This window comes from Grampus griseus, assembly GCF_964374135.1.
Source record: "Grampus griseus genome assembly, chromosome: 17".
Taxonomy (NCBI): Eukaryota; Metazoa; Chordata; class Mammalia; order Artiodactyla; family Delphinidae; genus Grampus; species Grampus griseus.
In genome coordinates, this window is record NC_139011.1 from 36581770 (window position 1) to 36606257 (window position 24488).

A 24488-nucleotide genomic window follows, 5' to 3' on the forward strand; every position below is an offset into this window, starting at 1 on the left:
GAGAATGGATGGGCATCCACTTATCTATTACCTGCCAAACACTAATGATAGGTTTACTAATTTTTTCTGACAGTAGTAAACATTTTTGTCATAAAATGTTCAAAAAAATGTGAACGATCATATACACACTACTATATTTAAAACAGATAACAAAGACCTACTGTATAGCACAGGGAACTGCTCAATTCCGTAACAACCTAAATGGGAAAAGAATTTGAAAAAGAATATGTATAACTGAATCACTTTGCTGTACACCTGAAACTAACACAACATTGTTAATCAACTATACTCCAATATAAAATAAAAATTAAAAAAATAAAATTAAGTTAAAAATATAAATAAAATAAAACCCTCATAACTCCTACCACTCGGAGAGAATTACAGATATCCTTGTGCTAGCTTTTCCTCCTCAAAAGTGCTTGGTAAATTTTGGCAAAGGAGGAGTTCATGTGCTTCTAGAAGGACGACTAGAGAATCTGGGTACTTGCTCTTTTTTAATTCTAAAGGTAGGTATGCTCAATGTTTGTTGTCAATTTTTGCCAGTCATCATGCTTTACAGGATCTCCATTTTGATTACGAAGAGCAAAGCTGTATTTACTATTTGGCCTCAGAGAAACTGCTGTGTGGCCGCAGGCTGACCTCTACAATGGACAGAGAGAAAGGCTCCAATTTAGACCTAGAGACTACCAAAAAGTATTTCATAACAAAGCAGGCAAAAAATTCTCTCTGAAGCTTAAATTCTGTGGGCCGATTGTTGAAATTAATCAAAGAAATCAGATATTTGCCAAATGTGGCCCTCAGTTTCCACTTATTATAAGGGGTCAATGACACACTGAAGGATTTCCCATTCATTACCTATTCTGCTCGCCAGTGTGAGTTCTTCCCAAAGCCTGTATATTTGTCTGAAAAGTCAAGGTGAACTGTCGATTAGTATTTGGGGAAATCATATTAATAACTAACTAACACCATGACATGTACACTGCTGGACTGGGGGGAGGAGAAGAGATGGAACACTCTCTGAGCGTCAGTCTCTGCATTAGCACCGAAGTCCTTCTCCCAGCCTACCTGTGGAAGAGCTGGGCAAGCCAACCACAGAGAATGCTCTGCCGATAGCCAAGAGCTGGGGTCAAGACTGAAATACGGCACTTCCAATGTAATATCTAGCTTAATATGTACAGATGAAAATTTAAATTATATTAATAAAATCTTAGAATTTTAAACTTAATTTCTAAGTGTTTTATTTTACATTTTGTCTCTCAGTTTTAAAAGTAAGTTTTGTTTTCTATACATAGGTTCACATTGCTTTCAAAAATACTTCCTTTTTAAACTTACCACACTTAATTGATGGAAATGTTCTATATGTTGATTGTATCAACGCCAATATCCCAGTTGTGATATTATAGTTGAGTTTTGCAAGATAGGGGAATTGGGTAAGGGATACATGGGACCTCTCTGTATTATTTCCTATATCTGTATGTGAATCTATGATTATCTCAAAATAACACTTACTAGAGAATGGACTTGAGGATATGGGGAGGGAGAAGGGTAAGCTGGGATGAAGTGACAGAGTAGCATGGACATATATACACTACCAAATGTAAAATAGATGGCTAGTGGGAAGCAGCCGCATAGCACAGGGAGATCAGCTCAGTGCTTTGTGACCACCTAGAGGGGTGGGATAGGGAGGGTGGGAGGGAGGGAGACGCAAGAGGGAAGAGATATGGGAACATATGTATATGTATAACTGATTCACTTTGTTATAAAGCAGAAACTAACACACCATTGAAAAGCAATTATACTCCAATAAAGATGTTAAAAAATTTTTTTTTGAAGTATGGTTGATTTACAATATTGTGTAAGTTTCAGGCGTACAGCACAGCAATTCAGTTATATACATATATTCTTTTCAGATTCTTTTCCCTTATAGGTTATTACATAACGGTGAGTATAGTTCCCTGTGCTATACAGTAGGTTCTTGTTGGTTATCTATTTTATACATAGTAGTGTGCATATGTTAATTCCCAGCCTCCTAATTTATCCCTCCCCCCACCCCACTTTGGAAACAATAAGTTTTTTTTTAATAAATTTATTTATTTATTATTTATTTCTGGCTGCATTGGGTCTTCGTTGCTGCACACGGGCCTTCTCTAGTTGCAGCAAGCGGGGCCTACTCTTCTTTGCAGTGCGCGGGCTTCTCATTACGGTGGCTTCTCTTGTTCCGGAGCACAGGCTCTAGGCGTGCGGGCTTCAGTAGCTGTGGCACATGGGCTCAGTAGTTGTGGCTCGTGAGCTCTAGAGCGCAGGCTCAGTAGTTGTGGCACACGGGCTCAGTAGTTGTGTCTCATGGGCTCTAGAGCGCAGGCTCAGTAGTTGTGGTGCACGGGCTTAGTTGCTCCGCGGCATGTGGGATCTTTCCGAACCAGGGCTCGAACCCGCGTCCCCTGCATTGGCAGGCGGATTCTTAACCACTGCGCCGAAGTCCCAAGTTTGTTTTAATTAAAAATAAAAAAACTCACCACACTTAACTTCTCCAACCAGAAGATAAGGACAAACATTCCTCTCGAGTTAGGGGTGAAAAGTGTTTATAAAATCATGGATGTTTGTGAGTGTTGTGAAAGAAGAAGGGATGTGCGTAGGGAACAGAGCCTTAATATTAAGGATAACTCGAGTCAGGAAGTTATCTTTTAAAATATTACTACTAGAAATCTCTATATACATCAAAGTTAAGATGGCTAAAATCTCAAATAAAGTCTATAAATTCATAATCACGAAAAAAGGTACCTCTCATAAGGTTACAATATGTTTTCTTTTGTACTTTTTATATATACCATAAATAAGTTATTCCTGACAGCTACAGAAAGGACATATTGCATGCAAAACGACCGCAAAATAAAAGTCCGGTATGAACAAACCATTACATGTCTCTGGCTTGATTCTGTGGTTGCTATTTGCATAATTGGTAATTGGTAATTGGAGTAACTTGCGTGCAGGAACAACCACAGAACAGAGTCTTCTGTGACTTGTGTTTATCTAAGTTATCTCTCTTAATGACTTGAGAAAAATTCCATTTTGAAGTAAAAGTAAAATATGGGAAAAGAAAAGGTTTTCCAACTTGACTCTCTCATATTTTAACCCTTATTTCTTATCACTTGACAGAGGCTAAGAAGCCATAAAAGAAGGTGATCTTTTCATTATGATAGATTTCTGCTATTCTACGGTACAAACATCACATTTCCCCCTAGTAGAAGCTGCATAAGCGAGAAATCTCATCAGTAGTACACTGGGACAACCCATGTGTGATCATAACATTTGCCCAGTTGTATACAAAATCTAGAAGCCATGAAAAATAAAAGCAAAACCTAATTTTACATGTGGTGAGCACTGCAAATATTCTCCTATTTCTCCCGGCACCTGGATGAAGCGAAGAAGGACATTCACATAAATGTAAAATACCTGGTACAGAATCCATTTTCCCTATAGTTCCCGAAGGGCACTGACACACTCTGTCTGGGAAACTCTTGTCTAACTAGAGCTGGCAGGCTCCAGCACTGTGAGCTGTCGGCAACTGCGGCAGGAGAGAAGGCCAGCAAGATCTGTTTCTGAAGCAGGGATGCATCCAGCGCTGACTGACTGATATCAGGCATTAAGTCCCAGCAAGGAAGGGAGCTGGATTTCACAGCAGGCTGCTCGCCACCTGGGCAAATGCTGAAAGTAGCACTGTCTGGAACATGAAAATACTGAAGAAAGAAAATACAATGCAGAGAGAGCACAGTTACTACAGTCATACAGAGAAGTTACACTTTTTAAAGCACAGCTTCTGAGAACCATAACATATATTCTCAGGAGGTGGCCAGGTGGGGGACATGGGAATATTAGAAATCCTGTTCCCATGAGAAAGCTCTAATGAGACAATTACAAGGAGCAGGAAGAACAGGGTCGGCTTTTCTAGGCATAATGAAACATGATAAAACTGGTGTGACTTCAAAGGTGATGCAAAGTTCTCAATACCCCCAGGTACTGCAAAGAAAAGCCATGCCACGTGGTAGAAGTGTTGTTTGTTGGGAGGGAGTCCTCCTAGAGAGGTGTGGCTGGACTGAAAGGGTGGCACCCCGGGGGACCTTGGGCAGAAGAGATCTGAATGAGATACAGAAGGGTAAACTGGGGGCTCAGAAGACAAATTTTTTTGAAGGCTCATCCTGAGGGAGCAGGAAACTCTGATCTCCAACCCTCTGTTGGAATTCCACATGGTTTCTGGCACATTAGAGAGTCTCAGGATTGTAGACATAAAAAGGACCTTTAGAGATAATTTATTTGGCCCTCCTCTTTCACAGCTGAGGAAGCTGCTTCCCAGAGTGCAGATGATTTGTCCAGCATCACAAAGCCAGTGTGTGGCAAAGCCTAGCCAGCAGCCAGGCTTCCTCCTTCGCTCTTGGGCTGTTTCTCCCACTATCCCAGACAGTCTCCCTGAGAGGGTAGGGATTACCATGTCTTTAAACAATTCCAACACCTGCCCAAAGCAGGGTCGGGGTTGAAAAAGGGGGCCCCCTCAGCTGCAGAAAGGATGGGGGCCTTCCCCTTCTCTCAAGGAGCCCACTGTGATGCTGGTATTGAGGTGACTGCTGGCAATTCTCCTTTCCTGAGTGCCCAGCCTTTTTACTCATATTACCTCATTTAACCTTCACCCAAAACCTGCAAGGAATGCAAAATTATGCCCCTCTTCAGATGAGGAAGTGTCAGTGTCGAAAACCCTGACCCAGTGCCTCAGGAAGCCCTAGGGTGGGGAGAAGCAGGAAAATTATCAGGGCTCATGCTGGATCTTCCCTCAAATCCTCGCCTACAGTGCAATTACTGTTGACCTCTACTTCCCACCAGGGTACTTCTGGTCACCTATTTATTCTATCAATACTTCAACGAACCAAGATGAAATTCTATTACTCTGACATTTTTATAAATACTATAATGCACTGTAGGCTTAGAAGAATAAGACTTTCATCCTACTGTATTGCTCTAATGTAATTTTTAGGAGCTGAAAGTAAGGTCTAACAATAAATTCAGATGAAAGTAAAGAAAAATAATACTTTTCTATATGATGGTTTCAATAGCGTAAAACAATAGATACCACTTAGCATATTCTGTTTTCAAATCCTTTTAAAATATCTCCTTACTCTCTTAAAATAAAACTGTTCATCTGAACTGTATAAAGAATTGAATATTGGATTCATTTGCCGCGTATTCTGCCATAGAGACGTTAACGTAAACGAGCTGGTACATTTTCACATTTCCTCTCCTCGTGGACACAGAGCTCAGCGCTCCCAGATCTGGGGCTCCGTTGGGGCTGAGCCTTCTTCACACAGGGCTCCTCCAGGCACGGTGGCCTGCGAGGCAGATGTTCTTTTCCAGGAGCCTCTGAGCCAGTCCTCAGGCCCGCTTCCTGCTGGCGGGGCCTTGTGTTAGTGAGCTCTGGCAGAGAGCGCTGCAGCCTCGGGGGCAGACGGGGCCGGCAGCACCAGCTGCCAGTGGGTCCGGATCTCCTGCTTGGTAGGATGTCTCCTCATTAAGTACCTTGGAAGTGCTCACCATGGCATCCATGGTTGTTTTTTTTTTTTTGTGTGTGTGTGTGTGTGTGTGTGTTTTTTTTGCGGTACGTGGGCCTCTCACTGTTGTGGCCTCCCCCGCTGCGGAGCACAGGCTCCGGAAGCGCAGGCTCAGCGGCCATGGCTCACGGGACCAGCTGCTCCGCGGCATGTGGGATCCTCCCGGACCGGGGCACGAACCCGTGTCCCCTGCATCGGCAGGTGGACTCTCAACCACTGCGCCACCAGGGAAGCCCAGCATCCACGGTTTTAATGAAAGCAAAAATAAATGGATTTTTACCTATATTCAGTGTTAGCTTTTGATTTGTTCCAGGTTAAAAAAAAGTTGATAATAATTATTATTGATTTATGAAAACTTAGACAAAACAATCATCTTTGAATTGCTTACCTCCTTTCCAGAGTGGGGTCTGGCGATAGATAACTGTGGTTTATAAAATATCTGATACGGTGTATTATTGATTATTGTAGTCTTGTCTTCAACCTGAATAATTTGTATGCCTTGCTGTACCATGGAGGAAATGCAGAACTGGCATAACTGCAGGACAATTGAGGAAAGAGTAATTTTTAAAATATTATATGGGTGTTGTATGAAAGGAGAGAAGGTTAGCACTCCCCTTGACAAAGATGGGAGAGGCGCATACAGTTAAGGCACTGCCACCTACTTCGTGGCATCTAACCACTGTTTTTTTGTTTATTCTGCCCAATCTTAGGAGTATTTTGACTCACCAATCATGTATTTCATCAATTAATGAAAATATTAACAACTTCTAAACAACAGAACATAATACATAAATTCAAATTAAATCTGATACTTAAGTGGGTGCTTCCAAAGGGAAAAAAAAATCATATATGGCATATAAAAATCTCTTGATTATTTTTAAAAGTCATTTTATCCATTGGTTTGCACAGGACAGTATCAATTTTATCTTCTGTTCCAGAGGATTTAGTAGAGTTCCCTTTCAGTCTCAAAATTGTCTTGGTCCCTAAAAAGGGTCACTATTTACTCTTCAACAGGGTGCTTTAGCAAACCGCCTACTTTTCCTGCTATTGTATAGTGACAGAGACTTGTTTTCAAGTTATTAAACCAATTTTTCTCTCACAAAATATTTATTTATAAAGCACTTATACATAAACAGATGTCACTTATCCTTTTCAACATAAAGAACTCAATCCAGCATTCCCCTTCTCCTCATGCTCACCCTAGCAGCTATCTCACTGAATGTGTACCTGGACCAAGGGGAGTTCTGAGAACTTAAATAATGATGACAATGTTGAAGAAAATAGTAACAGCTGACCCTCATATATTGCCTTCTTGTGCTCCACCTGTTGAAGGTACTTTATGCATATTAATTCACAGAATGCTCACTACACCCACATGGGGTAGCTACTATATTATCCCCATTTTACAGAAGAGAAAAAATGAGGCACAAAGAGGTAAGCAACTTGCCCAAGGTCACAAAGATAAAGAAGGTCTAAGGGTTGGAATTAGAAACCATGCAGACTGGTTCCCTGGTGCTGCTCTTAACCACGGTGTGTATCATCTCATTGTCCTATCACATTGTATGAGGAACTGATGCTCAGAGAAGGTATTACTTGCCTAAAGATATCCATCTAGCAAGTGGTAACGTCAAGAAAGTTCTCAGAGTGTGGTCTGAGAACCCTTGGAGGAGATGGTCTTTGAGATTCTTTCAGGGGGCCCCAAGGTCAAAACTAATTCTAAAATAATAATAAGATGCTATTTGTCTTTTTCACTCTAATTTTCACATGAGCATACAGTGGAGTTTTCCAGAGGCTATATGACATATGATGTCATCATGCTTATGGCTAATGAAATGTATGTTTGTGAATTCTTGTGTTTAAAATTTTGTTTTAATTTCTAATTTGATAAATATCAAATAGATATAATCCACATAAACAAAAGGTTTTTTGGAGGTCCTCGGTATCTTTTAAGAGTGTAAAGGGGTCCAAAGACTAAAAAGTTTGAGAATCACTACTAGAGAATAATGAGATATAAACATAATAATATTATATTTTCCAACAGTTCATTCATTCCTTCACTAACATTTATTCGCACTTGCTGTGGCCACTTTGTGAGGTGCTGGAGGTACTGGGTATTTGACTGTATATCATAACTTTTTTTCCAGGTTTTGATGGTAGTTCTCAACTTACAACTATTCAACTTTCGGTGATTCACGCTTACAGCTCTTTGCCATTTACACCCGTGTTACAGTATTTTGGCCGGCAGAGCATAAACATGTGTTGCCCAGACAACTTAGAGGAAATGGATACCAGCCTTGAATACTGAAGACCTACTACTTTGTATCAGAGAAATTTATTTTTAAAAAGTCACCAAATGACCCTAACTTTTCTCAGGAGGCTCTTTGAAGATGCCTGTCAAAATCTAGCTTCTTCCCAGAGAAAGGTCATTCTGAATTATACTACTCTGATGAAGCATCCTTTCTTTTTCAGATTTGGGACAGCTAAAATAACGAAGATATCGTTAAGTACAGCATGAGATTTCTACACGGTACACTATGATACTTACTTCATACATGCAGTTTAATGTGATTTGTTACTATATTATTCAGCTTAACTGGTTTTCATATACTACTTTAGAAAAGATTCATGTTGAAAAGCACATACCACTTATATTTAGTTAAATAACTATTTTTTTTCATTTTTTTGTATTCATCTTCATAAACATGAGTACCAGTCTGCTGTTCAATAACACAACTCCACATCATTTTGCTCAGGATGCCCTTTCCAGAAATATAACCTTTGCTGCAGGAGCCTTTGTCCTTTCACTCAATACTCAGAATGTTAGCAGCTCTACCTCCTGCTCTAAAACAAGGAGGCCAAGTACAACTTGTGGATATTTGGGAATAAGTTCACTTTTTTCCCCTACTTACAATAAATCAAGTGACTGCTGAGTGTTCTGAAATAGAGAGGTTATTGGATAAACTATGTGACACAGCTTTTATCACTAGCAAAGGAAAAAAAAAAAACGACTGTAAAACAGAGAGGTCTAAGAAATCACGTTACACTGTTAAAAATTGTTTGGAACAAGTAATACCAAAAAGGGATTAAAAAAGAAAAGGGTAGACTCATTTTAAACAGGTTGAAGGGATGGCATGCTATCCCCTGAGCCACACAGACTTTTATCGACTTTGATCTTACCTTCTGATGTCCTGGGAAAGCACCAAGTCTTATTTCGGCAGCAACAAACCCTTCTTCGTCCAATGACACAACTTCACCATTACCTCCATCTTTCCACTTTGGAGATGTCAGGTTATGGACCAGTTTAATTGCTACTGACTTGTGCACAGTGTTTGTATTTGCCCAGTATATTCCAATTTGAAAAGCTTCCTGGAAAAGTAATGCCTCAATTATAAAGTATTTTTCTTAACTTTGATATTTTTACCTCAATTCGTAGGAATTTTTTATATTATGTAATAGGTCTACTTAGGCAACCAAATCCCTTTTTTTTGGTAATGGCAACATACATTTTATTTTAGTTCCCAGTGCTTTCTCTGAATCACAATGGAATTCATATTTATTGAAGGAGGGAAAAAAAACATCAATCTAAACTGTGACTACCCTATATACCAAAGGCTTAAAAACTGAAGGTTTCATTTCATTTGACAAAAGAATAATATGCAACACTACGTACATGTAGGTCAACATCCCAATTCCTTAAGGTAACATCATATGATTATTTTTTTTTAAAAAAAGGAAAAATGCAATTGAGTAAAGATGCTTATAAACTGGAGTTCAAAAAAAAAAGGACTCTCAAATTATTTCCTATCAGGAAAACATTTTATTTAGAAATTCCTTGTACTCTATTTTCTTACAGATTTATGTGCCTTCTTGAACTGGGCTAGCCTTATCAAGAAAGTTCTCCTGTAATGGAATATAAAATCTTCCTATGAAATTCTGTTTTACAATTAAGTTTTTCTTCCCTTGTTATTAATGATTCTATGCTGTTATCACTAACGGGGGGCATCCATGATTATGGACAGGCAAGTCCACTTATAAAGGAAAAGGGGCCTTGACAAAAATAGCTGTTCAGAAATCTTTACTTCTTATCCATCTTGCACATCTCTGAGAGTTTCTGTAAGAACCACAAAAATATCTAGGGGGTGGGTTAGCACAGAATATGGCTCTATATTCTTAACATATCCTGAGCAGGCAAATCCTAATACTTGTCAAACATCCTATACACAATGGAAATGAGAATGTAACTAGTACAAGTTATCAAATTTAATGATAACTCAAGCATGAATACTGCTGATGGGGAAAAAAAAAAAGACATCTGAGATGTCTCTGAATATCAAAGAACATTCCATACCCCTTACATATGCATCTAGGAGGCCAGTTTTCCACAACTGATTGATTCTGTTAAGAACATAAATGCAACCTCAATAAAAGCTGGTTGTTGAAAGGAAAGAATTCCTATTAGTTTTAAAAAAAAAGTTATAGTACCTGAAAATTAGGAGGGATAATAATTTTGCCAGCAGGAACCTGTAGAACAATCTTCTCTCCCTCAAACAGCCAGAGGTCCCACTTGGACTGATTGATGAGCAGGGCCCAGGGTAGCAGCTCTATCAACAAGGTCCTCACATATGGCTTCCAGGCTGACAGCTTCACTCGCATTGGGCTGTCCCACTGGCTCAGCTGCTCATTCCTGTGCCAAATACCACATCCAAGAGACTCAATGAAACATGATGACTTCAGGATTCATGAAATGTGTTTAAGGATTCCAGACACACAACGCTCCTGTATGACACCTCTTCACACCAGAGTCATGCAATGCTAAGTTTGCATCCAGGAGAAAGAAACTTTTCATGCAACTATGTTCGAGATTAAGAATGAAGCAATCTACGGAATACATCTACTAGGTGATAAAAGGTCAGAATCTGACAGGTACATGCAAACATCTTTTTTAAAATGTTTTTATGGTATCTAAGATTTTTGTGAACAGTTATTGATTTCTTAATATTGAGAAATGTTTGTAGAAAAAGACTGCTAGAGAACATTACCTGTCAGAGTCCTTTTGATTATAGGGCCATGTGGGTTGAAGGGACTTTTCTGGCCCGTAGAACTCATCAAGGGTCTGAGTAACTGTGCCTCCGGGGTGTATCTTAGTGGCTATTTGCTTAATGAGGGATGTTGAGATGGGAACAGCACAATGTGAAGGATCATCTTCTTCTCTAGGAAACGGAAAGAAAAAACAAGAATGATTATCAGATGTATCATAGACCAATATTTTTTTTGGTGAGAGTGAGTCAATTTTTGGTGCTTTAGGGATGATGACACAGTTTGGGGAATTATCTGGGCCGTGGCCTTTCCTCCCCAATGCTTGGGTGGAGATCTCTTGTTCCTCTACAGAAATTATGTGTCAATTACATTTTCTGATCATCCCTCTTATTTATATCCAAAGGGGCTGAATTTTATCTTAAACTGTAGAAGAGAATAAGAGAATACTAGGCAGGGCAATTTAAAAATAACATTCTCATAAGATAAGAAATCATACAAAAAACTCTATCCTCCCTTACCCCCTCAGTAGGACAAAGTTACTTTTCTACTGAATCTCTCTTAAGAAAATGTAAGGACTTTCCCAGTACCTTGCTTGAAATGTTAGGTGATGTACAAGGTCAGGTTCTATGTTTTGCAGCGGTTTTTCTTGTCCTTTTCCTGGAATAATTTGTGTTTCACTCAATCCCAGACTTCTTTTCTCCAAATGTATGATAATGGGGTCTGGAAGATGACTCCTCATGATAAAAAGAGGGCTGAACACAATCTATAAAAATAAAAGGACAGAACAACTTTCATATTTGCTTTGTTGCAGTATTCCAGCTGTTTGACGCTGAAACAAACTTGTAATAAATCTCTTCCCTGGGTCACTCTGACCTTAATTTATTTCAGAACAGGAAAGGTCAAAGCCATATGCCATATTTTAGGATTAGAAAGCACTTACCATTCGTTGTTGCACTTGAGAGCTGGGTTCTAAAGTCAAAACTGTGCACCAGACATAAATAAGAGAACTGTGTGAAGACGGCACCTGCACATGAGACAGAAAAGGGTTCTATTAAATACTAAACAGTTTACTAATTCATCAAAATAAGGCACAGATATAATATCCATTTGGAGGATACAAAAAGTTTGAAGTTACAGAAAAAAGCCATTTAAAAAAAAAGAATAAGCAAAAACAGACTTCATTATGGCGTAAAGTGAATGTGCAGTGAGTCAATGGGGCCAATTCTTTCCGTAAAGATGAAGGGATTTGTATGTGGAGAGACTGATATGAGAGTGAGTGGGAGAACAAAAGAGAGGATTTGTCCTTTATGGGAATGAAAGTGATGATGGTGGAGATTGAGAAAGAGATGAAAAAGTAGCAGATCATCATAAGGCTTCTCAAGTGGGGAGGACACCCTTTATTCCCTCCCGTCCCTCCAAAGCCCTTGTGCATCAGAATATTTTTCAAGATATATATCATCTCCACCTGGGAGGGGTAGAGTCTTGGCTACGAGAACGACTGGAACTGATACAAATGTGTTGTCGTGGGATGGGGACGAAAAAGTTTGAGAAATAATATTCAAAGCCTTTTTATACTATTTCAGGCCTCCCCTCTTTTGTACATATCATTTATTAATAAATTAAGTGCTGTACTGAATAAAGAACATAATGAGAAATTTAAAAATTTAAAGCTGCTCTATTCTGGATTGTACTACTTCTCATACCTGAATGACAACACTATACTCAGGGGTCTTGGATTCCAGACACACGTCTCTCGACCAATCTTCATCTCCTTTGGCTTTCACACACAACTCGGTCAGTTCGCTGTCTTCTAGTATGTACGAAGGCAATTTCCGTTTGGCTGTGAGGCAGTCAAAATGTTCTCGGACCACAGCTTGTCCATCTTGACCAATGTAATGCTGAACGACTTTTAGTTCTATGCTTTGAGACAAGTAACTACAGATAATCTGTCTTCCACAGATGATAATCTGAAAGACAATCAATCAATCCATCAATCAATAAGACTTCATCAATTCAGATTCCATGAATTGGAAATACAGGGAAACCTTGGAGATACGGCAGGTTTGGTTCCAGATCAACACAATATAGCAAATATTGCAACAAAGGGAGTCAGATGAATTTTTTGGTTTCCCAGTGCATATGAAGGTTATGTTTACACTATACTGTAATCTATTAAGTATTGAAAGCATTATGTCTATAAACATTTAAATACATTAATTAAAAAATTTTTTTTTGCTAAAAAATGCTAACCATCATCTGAGTCTTCGGCGAGTTGTAATCTTTTTGCAATAGTAACATCAAAGGTCACTGATCACAGATCACTGTAACAAAGATAATAATAAATGAAAACGTTTGAAATATTGCGAGAATTAGCAAAATGTGACACAGAGACATGAAGTGAGCCAATGCTGTTGGATTGCTTGATGCAGCGTCGCCAAAAACTTTCAACTGATGAAGCGTTGCCACAAACTTTCAACTGATGGAAACGTAGTATCTGCAAAGCTCAATAGAGCAAAGCACAATAAAACAAGGTATGCCTTGTTCAGACAGAGTAAACTATGCTGATTTTAATGGAAAGAAAATGAAATCGTTAGCTTATTTAGAAAGTACAAGAAGAAAAAGAGGCTTCCAAGAAGAGAAGGGACTTTGCTTTGGTCATGTTGAGTTTGCAGAATTCAAAGGACAGACATGTAGGCAGGATCCATGCCCAGCTACAAACGCTGGTCATGTGCTTGAGAGTGAAGGTGGGACTGGAGATGGAAGACTTGTGAAATTAAAGCCTCACAAATGTGTGCGGACAGGAAGACAGTTTACCTGGAAAAGAGGGTGGAGGCTCAAACCCAGTAACTGACCAAGACTTTAGGTACAGACTCAGGGTGAGAAGTCAGAGAAGGGACGAAGGAGTGTCAGGAGAATGCAGGGTTGCTGAAGCCACGAGAGAAGAGACTGACTGGAAGTTGGTGGTGGATGGTATTGAACAATGTAGCAGTCAAAAAGGAAGGGGACTGGAAACAAGACTTCAGCTCTCATAGCTGAGATGACAATTGTGATCAATTTATTCCCTGCGGCTGATTTCCAAGGGTTTATTGCACTCTTATGCAATACGAAATCTCTGTATAAACTGATAATACAAACAACTTTTAACTCAGAAACCTAATTATATTTTATCTTATTCAGGTTTTTCTTACAGAATAGAAGCATTATCTTTATAAAACACCCAGAATTATCCATTAAACCCATGTATTATTTAACTTTTCATCCAGCTAAGAGTATAGTTCAGAGCAGGCATTAAGAAACATCTCTTAAATTGGTGGAAATTGAAAAGATAACACAAAATTTACTCCTCTGCAGTGAATACTTTTAGAAAGCAAATCCTGTGCAATATGAATTTTCACCATGACTGAGGAAGACAGGACTGTCACATACTGTTTTCCTTATTTGTAATATTTTTCCAGGTTATAAAATGTATACTAAGTAATACATGTATAGCATGTATGTCTAAGGATATGACGGTTAATTTTATGTGTCAACTTGAATGGGCCATGGGGTGCACAGATATTTTACTCAAACATTACTCTGGGTGCGTCTGTGAAGGTGTTTCTAGATGAGACTAACATTTGAATTGGTAGACTGACTAAAGCAGACTGCTCTTCTGAACATGGGTGGGCCTTACCATATCAACTGAAGACATGAAAGAACAAAGAGCCTGAGTAAGAGGGAACTCCTCCTGTCTCACTGCTTGAGCTGGACACTGGTCTTTTCCAGCCTTTGGACATGGACTGAAACATCAGCTCTTCTTGGTACACTAGCCTGCTGGCTTTTGGACTGGAACTACACATCAGCTCTTCTGGTGTTCCAACTTGCAGATGGTAGATCTTAGGACTTCTCAGCCTCCATCATCGTGTGAGCCAATTTATAATAAATCTCTCCCTCCCTTTCTCTACGTACGTATATATGTATATGTGTGTGTGTACACACATACACCCTACTGGTTCTGGGTTTTTTTTGGGAGAACCATGACTAATACAAAGTATTTTCACAAATTATCTCTTTTATTCTCACAGCAACTGTTCCTGGTGAATTTAAGGTTCCTGCTTTGTTGCAGAAGAATTTGGAGATGAAGTGATAGGTAAGAGGTGGATTTATTTAGAGAGAAACACACTCACAGACAGAGTGTGGGCCATCTCAGAAGGCAAGAGAGCTTCTAAATGTGGCATGGTTAGTTTTTACAGGCTGGGTAATTTCACGGGCTAATGAGTGGGAGGATTATTCCAACTGTTTTGGGGAAGGGGTGGGAATTTCCAGGAATTGGGCCACCGCCCACTTTTTGACCTTTTATGGTTGGCCTCAGAACTGTCATGGTGCTGGTGGGTGTGTCATTTAGCATGCTAATGTATCACAATGAGTTGTATAATGAGGCTCAAGGTCTACTGGAAGTCGAATCTTCTGCCATCTTGGACCCAGTTGGTTCTAAACAGTCTTTGTCATGTCCTATGGCTATGTCATTCTTTTAAAGGTTGTGCCCTGCCCCCTTCCCTCCTGTTTCACAACCACATAAAACAGGTGCTACAATGACTCCTCATCTTAACAAGGAAAAAAACAGAGGCACAGAGATGGTGAATAACTTTCCTGATGTTACCCATGTTACCCAGATGGTCTGGCCCAGAGTCTGTGTTGCTCACCATCCTGTCTGTATCTCATAAAATTAATACCTACTAATTAAGAAAACAGAATATGGTTTGGTACAAGCTAATTGTGGTAATTCCATTACCAGAGTTGGTACAAGCTAACTGTGGTAATTCCATTACCTCTTTGCTAATGATTAGTTTAGGGGTGAACATGGAGCTCTGTTTTGGTGAATAATATAAAAAGGGAAGACTGCTAAAAGGCTCTGGGAAAGATTTTACTCTTTGATAATAAGGGAGACAATTTGAGAAGGGAAAACCCTCCTTTTTTTTTTCTGCCATGGAAGATGTTAGGAGAGGATATAACTTTTGTAGCCATCTTGAGGACAGGAAGGCAAATTCAAGAGGACAGCAGAGAAGCAGATACAGTACTGAGTTGCTTAATTAACTAACCAACATCCGAGTCTCCCTTCTTCCTTTTTGTTATGTGAGATAATAAACATAAAATAGGAACAATAATAGTATCTGCCTCCTTAGCTTGCTATGAAGATTAAAAACCCTATTTTGTAACTTCAAACTGAAAGCATCCTAATTGATACATTTTCCTATGTCATTAGGAGTACTTTGCAACTATCATTTTAAACAAAACTATTATTTACACACAAAAAATGTGAGCAACTATGAACTATTATTTACCCCAAGCAAATCTGCTAGATTGACAGACCAAAAATTAAAGTCATTGTTGTTTCAACTTCCATTATTTGAATAGTGAGGTTTAGCATTTTCTTAAACATTTATTTTCCAACTATCTACTCCTCTGAATTTTCTTTAGAAGGAACACATCTGTAAAAACCAGGCTATGCTTAACTGTTACATTTCCCCTAGATACTCTGGACATTATAATCTCTTACAACAATATTTTCAAAATAACAAACATGGAAGTCCACTGAAATATGAACACAAGATTTTCTCTAGCATATGTAGACTAGACACTCATGATAAGCCTTGTGACGCCATAGCATTGCCCAACTTTGAATAAACAATAGAAAACTCTGAGGCAGTATTTAACTCCGTTCTTATTCCGATGTGTCCAGGCCTGGCAATGTGTGCTCAGTGCTCTTGTTTCAGAACCTTTGGGCCCCATGAGATTTAGGAGAGGATTTGGCTGTCTCTCACAGAAACCACAGAATCTCTGCAACCATCTGGGACTCACTTTGTTTAAAGACAAAGATCCTCTTGGTGGGTTTTTATAGTTTCATTTTGAACCAAAAAGCCTGTTAAATAGGCTTTCAAATTTGATAAAAAGAAAACCCTTAAAAGTGGCCAGGGAGGGAAGGCTACTTAGATGAAGGAAAATCCAAAATGGCTGCTCCTTGGCGTGGGGCTCTTCATGGCTGCCCCCTCGCAGGGTTCAGTGAAAGCCATGCCTGCTTTTCTTCAAAGTGGCAACACTTACAATGCCGTTATTTTGAAAATTATGGTTAGAATTTCAAGATTAATTTATCAGTTGAAGACAGCTACTTAATTTTTTTTAATGTAGGGTTTCTCTTTAATACACATTTCCAGGTTTCACACTAATTCCCCTCTTTCCCCAAAGCCACAAAGATGTGTATTGAAGATTTCCACATATGATTTTACTTAGCAGGTTTCAGAACTCTTATTAGATCAGTGCCAAGAAGAATAGCGATATTAAAGAATAACTCCAGAGCACCAGATGCACTGGAAAATGATATCCTAACCATGATTAAAAGTGTATGTATAAAGATACAAATATATATACATACATTCATATGTACATTTAGGTTTTTAGAGTGGTAAAGCTTTCCTCAATGAAGGGATGGAAAACACGGAAGCAAATACATGTGCATGAGTAGTGGTATAATGTACAAAGTCCCTGAGAAATTTTATGTGTGGTCAATTTTCACTGAATTGGGGAAAAGAGAGGGGTGCAGGAAAGGCAAGGTACAGGTAACCAGACATCATTGTTCAAGCAAGCTTTAGCCAATTCTCCATTGTCCCGTGGTGTATTAATGCAGTTAAGGTATATCAGAGAGCTACACACACTCTCCTCCCCAAATGGGGCTTCATAACTAGGCAGCTGCGGTTTATTGCAAATTTCCAGGCCCAGGTAGGGTAGCAGGAAAGAAGCGAAGATGTGAGGGAGGCAGGAATCTACGAAGCTCTTCTGGAAGCTTGGTTCCTATCTTCCTAACCTGGCCAACTGAGGAAATCCTGTCTGACGTACTTTAACTAGCGCTAATCTGAATGTTAGTTAATCTACCCTGACAATAAAAAAAAATCCAATTTAAAAAGAAATAATACATTTTTGCGTGTGTGTGTGTGTGTGAGAGAGAGAGAGAGAGAGAGAGAGAGACAGAGAAAGAGAGACAGACAGACAGAGAGGGGGAAAGAGACAGAGAGGGAGGGAGAGAAGGTAAAGGCAGAAAAACGCTGACTAGAAAGGTTTTTTACAATGTTGACACATGCAACAGTTGGTTTGAGGTTGGCATGGTGGTCTGCTGAACCTCGTATTACCTGGGTTCAGTATAACCCACTTTCCATTTGCTTCATTCTAGGTTAAACGAATTGCTGTTTCTGTGTTCTAATTTTCCCCGCTCTGCTAAGTTTATTTTTAAAAAATTTTTATTCATTTATTTATTTTATTTGACAGGTTCTTATTAGTTATCTATTTTATACATATTAGTGTATACATGTCAATCCCAATCTCCCAGTTCATCCCCCCCACCTCCCGCTGCTTTCCCCCCTTGGTGTCCGTACTCTGCTAAGTTTTTTTAATGGCCCCAATATAGAGCTCAATCTCATTTGACGATGACAAGAAACGCTACAACTCAAAATATAGTTATATGTGTATATACCTTCCATGATAGTGGGAATGTAAAATGGACTTTCCTAGTTCCTGTGGGAAAAGAAGACACTTCCTCTCAAAAAGGTAAATGCAATGCAAGGGCTGGTTATGCTTCCATTATTGCTCTCCAAAGATTCCTTTCCTATTTGGCTAGATTTGACTTTTTTTTTTTTAAGAGTATTTATTATAAATGAGGTAGAAGCAGAGAAAAGCGTGAGAGGCATTCCCCACAGAAAAGGATTATTAACATTTACCAGTACAAATAACATTTGGAAAAGTTCTGAAATGTGATTTGGCACCAGAAGCCTTAAAATCTGTATATTTGACATTAACAGAGAGAGTGATTAAAAGAACTACTTAACTTTCAATGTATGGAAATTTTTTTTAGTTCTGATTTGAACCCCTCATAAATATTTAAGATTTAAAAAATGCTAATGGTTTGAAAAACTCAGGAAATCAGCAGAAGTTTTAGAACAAATATATATTTAATTATTTAAAAGATTAGTGTAGCCCCAACAAGACTCTGCTAAGACAAAACGATGAATTTTGTCTAAGGAATAAAGTACATCTTTTTAATTTGGGAATGTGCATCAGGCACCACAAACACATTCATATCCTTTGTGCAGGTAACTAAATTTTATAGCAATTTATTTTAAGGACAGACTCAGAAATTTGGACATATATTTATACACCAAGATATCTATTTAAGGATCTATTATAGTAACCAATTGGAAATGAACTAATTGTCCAACAACAAGGAAGTGTCTACATGGGGTTAGATATACCATATGGTAAATCACTATGCAACCATTAAAGGGATAACTTCAGGAATTTTAAATAACATGAGAAAATAAGCATTATATAATGGTAAGGGAAAAACACAAGTTGGAAAACTGTAATTACAATCAGAGTTCAAGTTGGTTAAAAGGTATCTGCATAGAAAAAAGAGCAGAAAAAATACACCAAAGTAATAATAGAAAATATTTTTTGGTTGGTAGATTTATGGGTAATTTTAGTTTTCTTCATTAGGCTTTTCTGTGTTTCCAGATATACTTTATAATAGTTAACATAAAAATAACACTGTGAACTAGTATTTCTTGGGTGCTTTCTTTTACAAAAGGAATATGAAGCATAGAAAGGTTAAGAAATGTGCCTGAGGTCATATAGGTAATAAGTACTAGGACTGAGAAATCTTTTCCAATCAGAAAAAAAGTAGGTAAAGTTTTGTGAGAATTAAAAAAAAAATGTGTTTTTCATGATCAACTTTTTGGGCTTATGATATACTGTTGCAATAGTATCTGCTCAGGTACATTGCATGTATCAATTTATCCCTGAAATTTAATATCATTTCGTGAAAGTAGATAAATCTATGGCAAGAATGAGGCATTAATATAGCAACACAAAAAAGTCCAACCAGCATTACTTATGCCTGGGAATAGTTCATTATTTTAATTGTAACTAAAATTTATTGGATTATGACAATGGGCCAGGCACTGTTGTAAGCACTGTACATAAACAAACTCATTTAATTCTCATACTTAGTTCACGAGGGAAAGCACTATTATTACTATTCCCATTTTAGAAAAGTGATTCATAAAGATTAGATAACTTGCTGATGATCACGCAGCTAGCAAGGTTGCCTGTGATCTTAACTACCAAGGACATTCCTTGAAAAGATTTCTCCACGGAAGGACCCTGCCTTTCCACTGACTGTTAAATGTTCTAGCAACCACATGCCAAAGACTTGAATGAATTGGGAAACTTCAGACCAGAGCTGTGGTGGTCAAAGCACCTAAGAACTTGTTAGAAATATAAATTATCATGCTATACCCAAGACCTGTTGAATCTGGAACTCTGGGGGTGGGACCCAGCAATCTGTGTTTTAAGAAGTCCTCCAGGGGATTCTGATATATACTCAAGTTTGAAAACCACTAGCCTAGAGGGAAAGAAACTAAGGGGAAATATTCTACCTTCTCTCATGTTTTTGGAGGGCTGTAACCTAGAGGAAAGGTAACGAGTTGTGTGCTTTTTGCATATGCCTCACAAGTTCTGAGGAATGGTAAAAACTGGCTGAATGGTGACAGATTTTGGCTCAAAATTAGGAAAGAATTTCATTAACAGCTGGAAGTAACCAACAATGGGAAGGGCTGATGTGTGAAAGAATGAGACTCTCATCATTTGGAGTATTCAAACAGATGCTGTATGACCTTTTCTCAGGCATGCTGGTGAATGGGAAGGTAGACGAGGCATTCTTGAGAGACCATGAGTGACAGAATCAGAAAACAAGTGTGTATTGGGCAGATATTTGTTGAGAGCATATCCATGTAAGAGAGCTCTAAGGGCAGATAGGAGAGACACTTCTTGTTCTTATGACTTTCCAGCTCAAAGCCCACACTAGCCACACTGGTCCCCTCATGAGTCCTTGGGTAAGACACATTTGTCCCATATTTGTATCTTTATTTATCCTATACTGCTGACCTGGAATGCCCTCTCTTAATCTAAATTCGACATGTTTTGTAAAGCCCAGCTCAAGTCAAATCTTCTTAGTGAAACCTCTAAATTCCTTTCACACTTACTGTCAGTCGTACACATTGTTGGGTTTATGTAAATTTACATTTTAAGAGCAAAGATTCTGTTACATACTTAGTGTCTTTCGTTTTTCTCTGTTCTACAGGAGGCAATCAACAAATACTTGGAGGAATGGTCAGTTGACTGGGAAGACTCTCCCATGCTTCTTGTCTGAGACTCCTCTGCTATAGGTTTCTTTTCACTTCTGCTGCCCACAATAATGAGAACATGAAGTTCAGCTCCCTGATTAGGTGCAGGCCAAGAATGTATATGGTATAGGTCCTACTGTTCACCTCACCAGTTGCTTCCTGCCTGCCCCCGGCATACAGCAATGGAGTAGTCCCAGGTGCTCAATATGCAAAGCTCCCTTTTTCCTTTTCTTGGGACTGAGTGCTGTCTCTATCATGTCCTCAGTTCACATAAGCTCTGGATAGACTGTTACAATCCAGATGCAGATGTATATGTTAAAACTCTTATGACAAATCCAGTTATTATGTGTGCAGTGAAGCCAGTTTTCAGATTTTAATACTTCCTTTTTTTCTTTCTACTCTTGTCATATGCTCCATGCTTGAAAAACATCTTTTAAAAACCACATTTTCACATCTTAAGAACACAAAAAAGTGTCAGATACTTTTTTTTCCCCTTTGCAGTCTTAGAACTTCAAAAACAGCCAAAAGGAAGTTTTATAAAATATATAAAAATATGTGCTGAGAGCTGAAGTTTTATATGCCAAGAGTTAGACTGCAGTGAATTTTTACTGCAGTTAATATTAACTCCTAGGAAAAGAAAGCTTGCTGGAGACCCACCAGGCCCACTCTGTCATGGGAGAGAATCACAAGACTTTCACGCAGGTTATTCTTACGTGTATGAGAGTCAACTCCTGGTTATCCACTGTTGGATTATCCAGAGTCCCCACCATCCCTGACTTCTTTTCCTTCTCAGTAAAGACGCTTTGGCCATTTCACAGCTCATTAGCACCTCCATCAAAAGGTAGGTGGTGACAGGGAGAAGAGGTGAAATGATAATCAGTAAAGTTTACTGCTTGTTAGCAGCTCTTGTAAAAGACATGGGACAAGGGGTATGAAGCCATCATCATCCTCAGGAACATCAGAAAGAACTTATTAAGTGCTCGTGTGCATGGTAGGAGTACGCATAGCTGGGCATGGCAGTGTGTTTTTTTTTTTATTGATATTTTCATTTCTTTAAGTTTCCCTTCCATTAATTACATCAAATGATTAAGAGTTGTCTGGGCCATGAACACAAAGAAGCTTACCTGTTTTTGTACTCCACTGAGTTGCTGAACCTTGATGATCAGTGAAGCAGTTCGACCCTTGTACTGAATAGTTCTAATAAAAGTCCCAGCATGGTCCACGCTGAAGGGCTCTGACCAACGCCAATTGCCCCAGCCTTCAATACAGATGTGTAACAGCTGGAGAGAAAAACAACACTCGTCATAATGCCAAAAGTGCCAACAAAAACTAGCCCTAAAATGAAAGTCTCATTGCTGGAAAACCTTCCTATCTGTAATATTTAGCATCTGTTTTCTTTCTAACCTGCATTATTCATCCACTTCCAGCTTATTCAACCAGGCTAAGAATAGCAAATATGCCACATAGAGTCAATGTGGTTTTCCAGATCACATTTTAAACCTTCTTAAAAATAACTGTCCTATCAAATGGTAAAAGGCCTGTTGAACATTTGAGGAAAGACCATTTCATTCATCTGGAGGACACGAAGGCTGAAATGTGAGATCAAAGAATCGTGGTCTTGGCTGATAGTTTATTCCTTCTTCTGGCTAGACAGTAATTAAAGCTAAATTTGGTTTGTAGCATTATTTTTGACCCTAAATTGCCATTTTTTATTTTTTCTTTTGATTAAGAACAAAACAGAAATTTGAAGATGCAGTTCATTTAATACAGTCTACTTAAGAGATCACATATATCAAATTAGAAATACCTTTAACATTTTGAATGTGTGAGAAAATGTCTCTGTTCTACTTTTTTCTAGCATGTATTTATTGTTAACTTTCACCAGTTGAATCTCCTGATCCACATTCACATTTATTAATGCAGTATTGCCACTTTTGGTAATATTTAGATTTCTTTCATGGTCATCAAATATTTTCTATTTCTACTCCTACCCACTAACTGCAATTAAGTATTCCAAACTTAATTCCACTAACTGAACAAGTATTCTAAAACAACAATAATGCCTGCTTCTTTAGGATACATATTTAAATGAAAACAAACAATGTTCTATATGATTACTAAGTATAAGGAAATAAAACTGACATTTTAGGAAAAAGATTTAGATATACAAACTTAACATTTTCCTTCATATAATATATAATTTTTTTTAAAAGAGTTAACCAAAGGCTAATCACATGAAACATTTTCCAAATTAACAGAATGAATAAAACTTTGAAAATATTATGTACGAGCTATCATAATAGGCTCTTAAAATAAATACATTAAGGACTTACATGGGAATTGCCATAACAATAGAAGTTTTTTGATGGAAACATTATTTTTTAGTTTTAGTTTTGGGAGGAACCCTTATAAAGTGCTTTAATTTGAAAATTTCCCAGGGTCACTGGTCATCACAATGTGATTTTTTCGGTGGAAAACTGAGAGGGTTTTTTTGTTTTTAAATATCTTAAAATACTAAAAAAACTCTATCTCACCTCCCTGCTTTTAATATGGCCCCACTCCAGTTCGTCCTCCATAACATCGCCAGTGATCCTGTGAAATCAAGAGGCTACCACTCAGATGACTTCTAAAAAAGAAGTCTAACAGCTAAAAAAAGAAAAAAAAAATTCCTGGACAGCAAATAAAATACCTTTAGGGAAAATGTGATTTTATATACATTCTTCAACATAAAAGTACCAGAGTATCTTTGATGTTTAAATATTAGTTACAGAAAAAAAAAAAGAAAAACAATAGTGGTGTTTGGAACCATTTCAGTTTTTTGTAGCAGCAACTGGGAATAAAGCTCAGGGTACACACAAAACTAAAAGAAACAAAGAAAGTTGTTTTCTTTGGAGAGACTAGTAGCTGGAAATGACAAAAAAATAATGAGGTAAGGTACTTAAGGTCAAGCTCAGCTGTATTTTTCTTGAAAATTCCACAGCCTCTAAAGAAAGTTTTAATGTACACAATGTAATTTTAATTGAGGAGTGTTCACATTTGCATCTGAGCTCAGTTTTAGGTAGCTCACTCTGTGTACACAGCTTTTAATGACTGAATGTCACCAAGGAGTATGCTGGCAGGTTTCGCTTCGCAGCTATTTGTTCTCAAAATGTTGGCACATATATTTTCTTTGAATTATGAAAATTCAGATACATTTGGAATTAGTTCACACAGAAAAGTTAAGTGGGAGAAAAACATGACGTTTCTCCCCACACGCATGACCAACAGAATATTTGTAATGTTTGGCTTACAGTTAAAAAGCATCTAAATATCATTGGCAATTATATATATATAGTTTAATAGGAAAGGAATGACATTCCTTGGAGAGAAAATCTACAAATAGGAATTCAGGAGGCCTAGTGGTACTTCAGTCCTCCTTCCCATGGTGTAAGTGATTTGGGCACTAGGCAGGGGTGCTCAGATATGCCTGGACATCAAGTGAGGGTGGGAAGTTCTGTTCCTGTTGGACCAACCTGCTCTATTTCACTGCTATGGGTACTGAAAAGTCTCCATTTAATAACAAATACTCATATACCTGTTTTTATTTCTATACTGAAGAAACTATAAAATCAGGCATAAAAATGTGAAATTTGTGTTAGACTGCCTAATC

The 24488-nt window shown here is 38.2% G+C and overlaps 1 protein-coding gene across 1 annotated transcript in view; it reads right to left on the reverse strand.

The window, feature by feature from the left end:
* The window catches only part of VPS13B (vacuolar protein sorting 13 homolog B), an 803413-nt gene that overhangs the window by 42129 nt on the left and 736796 nt on the right, over positions 1-24488 (reverse strand). Inside the window, exons 44-52 of the mRNA XM_082674491.1 lie at positions 21964-22119; positions 12335-12598; positions 11572-11655; positions 11219-11394; positions 10634-10804; positions 10077-10278; positions 8772-8960; positions 5983-6129; positions 3454-3737 (exon numbers count right to left, since the gene is read on the reverse strand). Of these exons, the coding sequence (XP_082530617.1) occupies positions 3454-3737; positions 5983-6129; positions 8772-8960; positions 10077-10278; positions 10634-10804; positions 11219-11394; positions 11572-11655; positions 12335-12598; positions 21964-22119 (1673 nt within the window). The remainder of the gene's footprint in view (positions 1-3453; positions 3738-5982; positions 6130-8771; positions 8961-10076; positions 10279-10633; positions 10805-11218; positions 11395-11571; positions 11656-12334; positions 12599-21963; positions 22120-24488) is intronic.